This window comes from Ascidia mentula, chromosome 7 (genome assembly GCF_947561715.1).
Source record: "Ascidia mentula chromosome 7, kaAscMent1.1, whole genome shotgun sequence".
NCBI lineage: Eukaryota > Metazoa > Chordata > Ascidiacea > Phlebobranchia > Ascidiidae > Ascidia > Ascidia mentula.
Window position 1 is genome coordinate 7538441 of NC_138572.1, and position 11941 is coordinate 7550381.

The following is an 11941-nucleotide window of genomic DNA, read 5'->3' on the forward strand; positions in this document are numbered from 1 at the left end:
AATGTGTAGATATTTTACTGTTTGCAAGAAAGAATATTCCTTTTCATAGCAATAATTGATAGAATCACCAGCAAGAAATACACAACATATTTAAATCTTTTTGTAGACGTACACAACGGATGGTAAGTATTGGGGGGAAGTCTATGAAGGTAAACTTTTTCATTTCAAGCAGTTTCATTTTCTTGCTGCTGACCAGTGTATCAATTATGCTTTCTATTTCCACGCAATATGGACTTTCTAAGTCGACTAGATTGATAACAAGACAACCACCCGGCTTCAAAGTTTCCAGAATTTCCCCCTTTTTTCTGAATGAAATTAAAAAAGCATGGATCACTGAACGGAAAAATGTGGCGAGAAATAAAGATATAAACAAAGGTAAAGAAATATTACACAAAACTCTAAACCCCGATTTGTGGAAGGACTTCCACCTATCTATCTACGTACCTACCTGACAGTTATAAACACTTCTGGAAGTTTTTAAGTAGGGAGGTTGTCTTCTGTTCAATCTGGTTAAGTTCAAAAGTCCATATGGCGTGGAAATGCAAAGTATAATTGACCACCTGCTCGGCAGTAATAAAATGAAACATTTTAACACCATAAAATCGCCACCCTACCTACCATCTGTTATGTACATCTACGAGAAGCTTTAAACAATCATGCACTGTGTGCTGGTAATTTCACAAGTTATTGTTATTTTATCCAAGAAACAAACATTATTTCTTGTGCAGAAAAAATCAACAAATGTGAGTAATTTATAGTTTTTCATCAATCTAATCTGTTGCTTGCTAGGATATTTTTTCGTGGTTATCACAATATTTAAAAATGTAAATCTTCGTTGGAAAATAATGATTGCATTCGCAAACAATTGATAAATTTGGCTACAAAATCTCACAGAGATTGATCTTACAATATAAAAATGTTCTTGCGAGGCAACTAGAAGTGCTTCCAGAAAGTCCAGTGTCGTAATCTTAAGCAATAATGCTACCTGCTTGTTCAAAACAGACATTTATTTTACCGAAAACGCTGTGTGGTTAACAAGGAGCGTGTAGTGAACCTCCTCGTCATCCTGTTGCCAGTTGCACTGTAAATGTACAAGATTACGAAGAGAATGCTCGAAATTTGGTGTGTCCAGTCAACACAAATAATTGTCTGTGATTGACGTTTTTCAACAAACTCTCTACCTGCCGTACAGATCAAACTTTTCAAGCATTGACCACCCTGATTTCAGTTCATTTCGCCCTCTAATCTTTATTTATGTTTTACTCTGTTGTTTTTTTGGTAGCGATAACGTCTAAAATTGGCTAATCGGTATATTCTGTATTGGTTTTTCGGTCAAAGTAATAAAAACTCGGCGAAATAACAATACACAACAAATGCAGTTTAAATCTTTTTGTAAATGTACATAACAGATGGAAAGTAGGGTGGAGAATCTACGAGGTTAAACTTTTTCATTTCAAGCAGTTTCATTTTCTTGCTGCTGACCAGTGTATCAATTATCCTTTGTATTTTCACCCCATATGGACTTTCAAAGTCGAACAGATTGAAAACAAGACAACCACCCGGCTTCAAAACTTCAAGAAATTCCTTAAAATATTCACAACATTCAGGTCGGTGAAGGCAATTTGAACAACCCCTAAAATTCATAACTCTCAGTAACCTTGAGACTTGATGCTGGTACGTGGTTTACGTACATACTGCCAAGGCAGGTGACAGCATCGTAAGATTCCCGTTTCAATGGCATGCTGCCGTCCCCTTTCAAAGTGTGCAAAATAACATTTCTAAAATAAAATATGGTTTAAATACTTAAAAAGCACTTTGAAGATAGAGCTAGACTTACGTTAATTTAAATAACTGGTATATCAACCACTAAATGTAAATTATGATCTTGTACCTCGGTTTTATTTCTTTTTTACTTGCCACATCCAGCATTTCAACGTTAGCATCCAATAGGTCTATGTGACCCAAGAAGTTTTCTTTTCTTAGGATTAATGGAATATTCCCGGTTCCTAATCAACACATACGTAAAACAATATTCAGTGAGTTCTAGAAGTTAGAGTTAAACTAATACAAATGTGGAATCGGTTGATCAGTGTTTTGCATAGTTTTTCCGTAATGTTCCCTGATAAGATTGGTGATTAAAAAACGCTACTTTGATAGACAAAAAATATAACTATAACAGCACATTTCCAAAAACTTCAATTTACTATCAAAACTTAATATATAACTTCAAATTAACTTGGTATCATTAACTATGTTACAGCACAACTAAATGCAGAGTTTCCCATTTTTGTCAGTGAACCCCAACCCCATTTATTCTGCAACGATTTCGGGGATAAAACCACTGGTTTACAAGGAGTTCCTGATTCCAGAGGTTTATAATCTATTAACTATACCTGTTGCCACATCCAGCAAAGTAGTAGTATCAACGTTTCGTATATGCTTTAAAGTTAGTTCAACTGCAATACGGGGATGGACAACTTTTAAGACTCTGTGTTGTTCGTCGTACAGGTTGCTTCGTTCACTGTACTTCAATTGGAAAGACTCGAAAGTTCCATCGCCTGAAAGACCGTTAATTGCAGCCTTGAGAGCTTCTTCGCGACTTATTTCTCCACTGTCTTCCATGTTTAAACTAACGTGTCTATTTTTTTTCAGTTGAGCTAAAAGTAAGAGCTTCTCTGAGAAAAATAGTTATTCTGATTTACGTTTCAGTCGTTATTTAACAAACCTTGTCAAATCAAAGGAATTGGGGATATATATTACTTAAGTTTCCTTGTGTGCCTATAAATACATAACTTATTCGTTTCTTAAACCCCTGAGCATTGACGGTTTGTATCATATCTCTGACGACACATTCGAAATATTTCAGCTATGTCAGGGAGACGGAAGCAAATGCCTTCAACACTCACTTTTGACATGCTGCGACGGTTACAGACATGTTGTTCCGCTATATACGGTAAAAGAAGTCAGTGTATTTGCTCAAAGTGCAACATGTTGCATGCATGACAAGAGTTAATACACTGTACGTGTTTATATGACACATTAAGCGGGTTTGTAACTGTACCTACTGCTGAAATTGCCAAACCTTTTAGGGAACGGCAATAATTTAATAAAACCTTACGTTTGTTTACACAAAGTTATGTCTCTGTATGTTGCGCTATTACGTATTTATGTTCAGATCCTCAAATAGGGTTAATTAACTACATAAGTAAGAACATTCGAACTTTAAGAACTAAAAGGGTCAACAAAGCAACTACGCAAAGTTACATTTTTTACAAGGACAAATACAATTTCAAAGTCAAGTTTGCAACTGAATTCTATCAGCTAAAATATGCCTGCCTTATCTATTTTCTCATCAGTAGCTTTGCAGCGCAAGCATCTTTCTTACGTCAAGTGCAAAACCATGGTTTAGTCGCCCTTCTTTCTGCCTCACTGATTTTCAACAGCTCGAATTCCAATACTCATTCGATCCAAATAACAATTATGCATTGCAAAAATCCAGGAAAATACCCGATAGACTCCCCTTCACATTTTTGCGTCGATCGTGTATTAAACAAAAATTCATTGTTGATATATTGAAGCGAATTCGAATGCGCTTCGCTCAATTGCTCCTACCGTTTATTGCGCAAGAGGAGCGACACGGCAACATTGCAATGCTTCTACGAAAACAAAAGTTTGTGGGTCAAATTGACTTGTTGGATGCTAACATTGAAATGCTGGATGTGGCGAGAAAAAAAGAAATAAAACCGAGGTCTAAGATCAAAACTTACATTGAATTGTGTAAATCGCTGGTGTACCGGTTACATAAATTGATGTAAGTCTCTATATAACGTTGGGACCCTCAACCCAAATTTTACTGAATGAATTTCAAAACGCATAGAGACTTGAACGGTAAAATGTGGCGAGAAAATAGAAATAAGTTATAGGTTTGATATCTTTCAACAAATATTACACAAAACTCTAAACCCAAAATTTGTGAAAAAAACTTGATGAGACCTGGGACGTCGAAACTTGCTGTCTTTATTCTAAGTATCCAATCTTATGTTATTTTAGGAACATCATTTTCGCCACATTGGAAAGAGAAGGCAACCTTTCTTTGGAACGAAAGTCTTACGATATTGTGACGTGTGTGGCGTGTTTGTACACAAACAACGTACCTGCACCATGCCTTAAAGTTAATATGACTTTTAATTCTCTACCTTTTACAAAATTGTGCAAAAACTAGGGTTGCTATGCGTCCAAATTTTCCCTAAACATGTCCTCTATTTTGGTGCTAAAATTTGCGTCGAAGGTATATGGCATTTGAAATCCAAAATTTCGGCAAAAAGTTCGGAAAAAAAAGAGTCATCTGCTTAAAGTGCCCTAAAAAATGCGTTGTAACCTTGACTTCCACCTATCCATCTACCTACCTAACTGACTGTTATAATCACTTCAGGAAATTCTGGAAGTTTTGAAGCAGGGAGGTTGTCTTCTGTTCAATCTGGTTGAGTTTGAAAGTCCATATGGCTTGGAAATGCAAAGTATAATTGACCACCTGCTCGGCAGTAATAAAATGAAACTGCTTGAAATGAAACATTTTAACACCATAAAATCGCCACCCTACCTACCATCTGTTATGTACATCTACAAGAAGCTTTAAACAATCATGCACTGTGTGTTGGTAATTGTACAAGTTATTGTTATTTTATCCAAGAAATCAACATTATTTGTTGTGCAGAAAAATATCAATAAGTGTGAGTAATTTATAGTTCTTCATCAATCTAATCTGTTGCTTGCTAGGGTATTTTTTGCTGGTTATCACAATGTTTGAAAATGTAAATCTTCGTTGGAAAATATTGATTGCATTCACAGACAACTGATAAATTTGGCTGCAAATTCTCACAGAGATTGATCTTATAATATAAAAATGTTCTTGCGAGGCAACTAGAAGTGCTTCCAGAAAGTCCAGCATCGTAATCTTAAGCAATAATTCTACCTCCTTGTTCAAAAAAAGACATTTAATTTACCGAAAACGCTGTGTGGTTAGCAAGGAGCGTGTAGTGAACCTCCTATTCATCCTGTTGCCAGTTGCACTGGCAGCAGGAAATTCGAGATCAAAACAAAATTAAATTATTTTTTTACTTTTATTTGTAATTGTACAAGATTACGAAGAAAATGCTCGAAATTTGGTGTGTCCAGTCAACAACAAATAATTGTCTGTGATTGACGTTTTTCAACAAACTCTATCTGCCGTTCAGATCAAACTTTTCAATCAATGACCACCGTGATTTCAGTTCATTTAGCCATCTGATCTTTATTAATGTTGTTTCTTTCGGTATAGGCTATATACCAGTCAAAAATTTTCTTCGGGTTATACACGGCCTATACTCGGTGACGCGCGTATAAGTTTGATTTATTCCCGTTTATCATGCGACGTGATAACCAAAACAATATCATGTTTAATTATAGTTGACGATTTGATGATAAATTGTGCTTGGCAAATCAAGCGTGATTTTCAATGATAAATCATGTTCAGGAATCTTATGCTTACATAAAAAAAATATGCGATGCTTTACTTTTATATATGTATGATTTAATATCGAAATAGTAACCGCATAACTTCTTTATTTGGGTTAGTATTTTGACAGTTTTTTTGATTGGTAACAAAAAATCTGGAGAAAAAAAACAACATGTTATTCCATGCTTTTAATTGCGGTTTATTTTTGGAATAAGCGAATCGTTTTGTTGGTAATTTAACATTGGCTAACACTGGGAAATTCATCTATTTGGGTTTAAAGTATTATGAGAAAAAAACACAATACTTTGCAAATTTTTTCATCCCGGGCTTTATAAAATTTCAAGCTGTTACGCCTGACTGGGTAAGAACTCGTGGTTCTAAAGTTTTTGGGGGGACCTTTCCTTTGCTGTTGCGGTTGTCGAGAGTCGACAGAAGGTTTGTCAGATTGGCGTTTTGATGAGTTATGTCTTTAAATAATTATGTATTTTTTTTTTATCAAATCTGGTGTCAGTTGACCTTATAATAATTCCGTGTCTTTCCCTGTACTACTGTCATCGTTTATGTGTAATTTGCTGATGAACTTGTAGTCAATGACAGTCTGACACTATAAAAAATAGGAAAAATGAGCTTATATGGTATTAATGAAAATGTTTTTTTACAAAAATCCTTGTTTATCCATCAGTAAGAAAAGTTTTTTGTATTTGGCCACTTTTAGGAAATTTACTGTCATTGACCTTTTTAAAGTTTGACTTCAAACATTAATCATAGTTTTGCAACCCAGCTGTCGACTTCCTGGTGCAGTTTGATGCTATGTTTGTGTGGTAGTGGCTAAAAGTATTTAAAACCTGAATTAATGAAACTTTTATTTACTTTCTGTAAGTTTGTTCTTTATAAATTTTATCATTAACAGCCTATTTGTAGCTTACAGATTTGCTCATTTTATCAGTAGTACATATAGGCAGGGTTATTGTGAAAATGCCAAGAAGTAGAGTCAAATTACAACGTTCAAGTCATAAACCTTACAGTGAACTTTCACGAAAACAGCAATGGGAACGTAGAAAATTAAAGCAAAAACAAGATAGGCCTGCTTCCATTGTACTTGAAGCAAATGCAGAGGAGTGTGTATACACCACAACTGACGACAATGTTTTACAAAGTGAGAATCTTACATCAACCGAAATTACAGTTGGTAAATCTGTCAATAAACCAGTGACTCAACAGATATTTTAATTAACTGGGCACTAAATGAAGTAAATGTGCCAAAAAGCTCTATTTTGAGACTTTTAAAAGATCTGCCAAGTGTGTTGCCAAGTTTACCAAGCACACACAAAAGTCTGCTTCCCACACCACTTTTGCAGTATCATCAAATGGGTGATGGAAAATATGTCCATTTACCGAATTGGGTTCAATCTTTGCACAAACTTTTGCTTTACTTGTACAGAGACATGCAAGGGACAATAAAATACAACCTTGTAATCAACATAGATGGTCTTCCATTCTTTTAAAGTCTATCCAATTCTTGTGACTGTATACAAAACAAAAATGCGACCCATTTGTGCAGGAATATACTCCACAGAAAAAAGCAAAAATAGGGAAATGCCAGTTAGTGAAAACTTCCTTAAAATGGTTTTGAAGGATTTTGATGAACTTCGGAGCACTCCTATTGTTGAAGGTTAACTTTGCTTACAGTTTTTTGGTAATGGCAAATTTGTTTGTGATGCCCCTGCAAGGTCCAGTTTAAAACTAATTAAGTCTCATTCCGGATAACACAGCTGTTAGCGTTGTTGTGTCAGGGATTTTATGATCCTCATTCAAAGCATGTCTGCTTTCAAACATCAGTGTTCCAAAAAAGAACTGATATGGATTTTACCAATCAAGCCCACCAAGAACACCATAAAGGCACTTCTGTATTAGCATAGTTCGGAGTCAATATGGTCACCGGATTTGTTCTCGATTATATGCATTTGGCTTGTTTGGGGGTAATGAAACGACTTCCCTCTTATTGGAAAGGGGCAACAAGGTTTGTATGCTTGTTAGTCTTTTTCAAAAAAAACTTAGAATGCTAGTCTTTTTTAAAAAAAAACTTCATTTCTGGCAATGTTTAGTACTACTAAGAGGTATAATGTAGAAAGTAGTAGATTTGTCAAATCATTTGTTCCACTCAAAGCAACAATGTTGAGGTTCAGGAAACATCTTTTCAGTAGGGCTTTTTCATTTTCAGAGTACATCAGGGAAAAATGCCAAGTTTAGCCATTGTGAAGTTTAATGAAAAGATCAGAAGTATCCAATCATATGTACCCAAGGAATTTAACAGAAAACTTCGACCTTTGTCTGACTTAAGCTACTGGAAAGCATCAGGATTAAGAATGTTTATGCTGTATGTTGGGGCAGTTATATTAAAGGACGCGTCAATTTTGCCAAAGCAAAATTACAAAACATTTTTGAAGTTTTTAGTGGCAATGAGGTGCTTAACTACCTCAGAAAAGAATGTGCTCATGTGTAAAAAATTACTTTCTGATTTTTGTAGCCAAGCTTGCAGGCTGTATGGAAAAGGATTTGTTTCATATAATGTACATTCTATAATGCATTTACCAGATGATTGCCAGTTTTATGGATCTTTGGAGCTTGTAAATTGTTTTAAGTTTGAAAGCTACTTAAGAATTTTAAAGTCATGTGTTCGTTCTGGCTACAAGCCCTTGGAACAAGTTGCTTCCTGTGCATTCCAGCTCAACGAGAACATATTGAGAGGTACAATACTGGAGGAGAGAAAGGCCAATGAACTTGTTTATAAAACAAAAGATAAGGTATCATTGGACAACTTTGGTAGTTTAGAGCATTACCGAAAAGCAAAATTATGCAATGGATCAGAGATTGACAGTAGTAAAATGTCAGATTGTACTATTAGACATGGAGAAACTTTTGCCAAAGTTTACCACATTGTTAAAGCAGAGAATTTTTTTTTGTGGTTAAAAAATATTGCCAAATTCAAATTGTCGAATCATCTGTGAATCTAGTATACACGCATTATTTTTTGCTGTGTTTTTCTGAAATTGGTTTTAACCATCATACATCAACGGTTCCCTACCGGGTATAAATTTTGCAAGCAAAAAAATTTGCAAACTTTTTTCTGTACGGCATGTAGTTTTTGAATGGTTATGTTTTGGCAAAAGCATTAGTTAAATTTTCATGTTTTTTCCCTCGCTGCAGTGTTTTTAAGCTTGATATAATTTTGTTCACCTATATATTTTGAAATCTTTATGCTTTCGCATCTTTTTTGAATGGGGTAAATTTAGTTTTCAATGACTGCTAGGGGGTAAATTTGGGAAAAGGGTTGGGAACCTATTATAAACATAAAGGTGACCAATATGAAGTATACCTGTTAATACATAAATATTTTCAATTTTAGATTCTGACCAAAGGTGCTTAAAGAAGGCATATACACGGGAATATGTCAGTGACAGTTCAACAGGAGAGGAAGACGATGCAGGAACACAAGAAACCCCACTGAAGTAAGATATTTTGGTATAACCATGAAGGAATGTTTTTATTTGGACACCATTTTTGGTACTTTCATTGTACCACAATCTCCACCACCCAAACGGAGGAAAAGTGCGGAGGACGCAAATGTTTTGTATTTGCTACGAACAATATAAGCAGAAGTGACACAGTTGAGAAGAGAGGCCAACAAAACTAATCTTCTTTTGGTATCACTTGAATGTGCAGAATCAAATTTGGTGGAACCACTTGAAATTATAGCAGCTGGAAATGAGGAAGCTTCATGTAGATTATTATCAGAAATTAAGGTGTTAAATTTTTGTTTATTCATGTTTGTCAGTTCTTTCAGATCTGTGTGTTTTAGGATTGCAAACAACTTGCTCATAAAATTGACAGACCAACACTAAGAGGTAAAATAAGAGCTTTTTTGAGAGCTCTTATGAAGAAGGAACTGGCTTGTCTTTACTCTTGGTCTGGATTAGGACCAGGAAGAAAGCATACAAAGCGCCCATTTCGAGACTCGAAAGCTTATGCCATCCTGCTTTGTAAGTGCTAATTTAGTTTATTTTTGGTTATTGTTTTAAGTAGTAATTTTTTTAGCCTGTTTGAAGTTCACCACTCATGAAAATGCCAAGACAAGTGAAATAATAAATGAAAGACTGTTCTATCTCAAGTTTCGGACTGGGGTGGTGGAAGAAACAGCAGGGTCCAAGCAACATTAAATACAAGTGACAGTAGCAGCTGCAGCAGCAGCTCAACACTGCCAGTTTCAGATGAAGACTAATATAGTCTGTTTTAGCAAATAAAACGTGTTGCCAATGCATGGTCATGGTGCAAATTAAGGGTATTTATTGTGTGATAATAGCTGAATATACTGGTAGTGTATGGGTAAATCATAGTAGTAAATATATCATTGACCGGTGTTACCTTTAAGGGCACAAACGTAGATAATAAGAACGAAGAAGATAACAAGAATATATCCTTTTATACATGATTGCATGAAAATTCATCTATGATCGGGTGAAGTTTTTCCGACTGGCTAGTGATAACGCCTGAAAGTAAGCTAATTTGTATCTACTGTGTTGGTTTCTCGATCAAAATAACAAAAATCGGTGAAATAACAATACACAACACATGCAGTTTAAATCTTTTTGTAAATGTACATATCAGATGGAAAGTAGGGTGGAGAATCTATGAGGTTAAACTTTTTCATTTCAAGCAGTTTCATTTTCTTGCTGCTGACCAGTGTATCAATTATCCTTTCGATTTCCCCGCCATATGGACTTTCAAAGTCGTACAGATTGAAAACAAGACAACCACCCGGCTTCAAAACTTCCAGAAATTCCTTAAAATAATCACAACATTCAGGTTGGTGAAGGCAATTTGCACAACCCCTAAAAGTCATAACTCTCCGTAACCTTGAGACTTGATGCTGGTACGTGGTTTACGTACAAACAGCCAAGGCAGGTGACAACATCGTAAGATTCCCGTTTCAATGGCATGCTGCCGTCCCCTTTCAAAGTGTGCAAAATAACATTTCTAAAATAAAATATGGTTTAAATACTTAAAAAGCACTTTGATGATAGCGCCAGACTTACGTTAATTTAAATAACTGGTATATCAACCACTAAATGTAAATTATGATCTTGTACCTTGATTTTATTTCTTTTTTTCTCGCCACATCTAGCATTTCAACGTTAGCATCCAATAGGTCTATGTGACCCAAGAAGTTTTCTTTTCTTAGGATCACTGGAATATTCCCGGTTCCTGATCAAAACATACGTAAAACAACATTTGTGGAATCGGTTGATCAGTGTTTTGCATAGTTTTTCCGTAATGTTCCCTGATAACATTGGTGATTAAAAAACGCTACTTTGATAGACAAAAAATATAACTATAACAGCACAGTTTCTCAAACTTGAATTTACTATCAAAACTTAATATATAACTTCAATTCAACTTAGTATCATTAACTATGTAACAGCTGTGACAACTAAATGCAAAATTTTCCATTTATTCTACAATGCTTTTAAGGATAAAACCACTGGTTTACATAGAGCTCCTGATTCCAGAGGTTTATAATTTATTAACTATACCTGTTGCCACATCCAGCAAAGTAGTAGTATCAACGTTTCGTATATGCTTTAAGGTTAGTTCCGCGGCAATGCAGGGATGAACTTTTAAGACTCCGTGTTGTTCGTCGTACAGGTTGCTTCGTTTACTGTACTTCAGTTGGAAAGACTCGAAAGTTCCATCGCCTGAAAGACCGTTAATTGCAGCCTTAAGAGCTTCTTCGCGACTTATTTCTCCACTGTCATCCATGTTTGAACCAATTTGTCAATTTTTTTCTGTTGATCTAAAAGTTTTGGTTGATAATTCACACAGGTCTTTTCTGAAAAAAATAGTTAGCCTATTTTAATTTACATTTCAGTCGTTGTTAAACAAACCTTGTCAAATCAAAGGAATTTGGGATTAATAATATGTAACTTTCCTTGTGCACCTATAAATACATAACTTATTCGTTTCTTAAACCCCTGAGCATTGACGGTTTGTATCATATCTCTGACGACACATTCGAAATATTTCAGCTATGTCAGGGAGACGGAAGCAAATGCCTTCCACACTCACTTTTGGCATGCTGCGACGGTTACAGACATGTTGTGTTGCTATAAAGGGCAAAAGAAGTCGGTGTATTTGCTCCAAGTGCAACATGTTGCATGCATGACTGGAATTAACACATTGTACGTGTTTCTATGAGACATTAAGCGGGTTCGTAACTGTACCTACTGTTGAAATTGCCAAACCTTTAAGGGAACGGTAATAATTTAATAAAACCTTACGTTTGTTTACACAAAGTTCAGTCACTGTATGTTGTGCTATAGGATAATTGTCTACATCCAAATAAGAACATTCGAACATTAATAACTAAAAGACAATACGACACAATGCTGA

At 35.3% G+C, this 11941-nt stretch overlaps 2 protein-coding genes and 1 pseudogene across 2 annotated transcripts; 1 reads left to right on the forward strand and 2 right to left on the reverse strand.

The window, feature by feature from the left end:
• Positions 1 to 1380: 1380 nt before the first annotated feature.
• LOC145909445 (demethylmenaquinone methyltransferase-like) lies at positions 1381 to 2622 on the reverse strand. The gene is made up of 4 exons (XM_082996837.1): positions 2394 to 2622; positions 1892 to 2006; positions 1658 to 1778; positions 1381 to 1584 (listed from the first exon to the last, which is right to left on the reverse strand). Exons 1-4 carry the CDS (start codon positions 2620 to 2622, stop codon positions 1381 to 1383), a joined length of 669 nt encoding a protein of 222 aa, XP_082852963.1.
• Positions 2623 to 6469: 3847 nt separating this feature from the next.
• Positions 6470 to 9773, forward strand: LOC145909446 (uncharacterized; annotated as a pseudogene).
• A 240-nt stretch (positions 9774 to 10013) lies between these two features.
• Positions 10014 to 11350, reverse strand: LOC145909154 (demethylmenaquinone methyltransferase-like). The gene is made up of 4 exons (XM_082996474.1): positions 11086 to 11350; positions 10642 to 10756; positions 10408 to 10528; positions 10014 to 10334 (listed from the first exon to the last, which is right to left on the reverse strand). Exons 1-4 carry the CDS (start codon positions 11309 to 11311, stop codon positions 10131 to 10133), a joined length of 666 nt encoding a protein of 221 aa, XP_082852600.1. The 5' UTR covers positions 11312 to 11350; the 3' UTR covers positions 10014 to 10130.
• Positions 11351 to 11941: the final 591 nt, after the last annotated feature.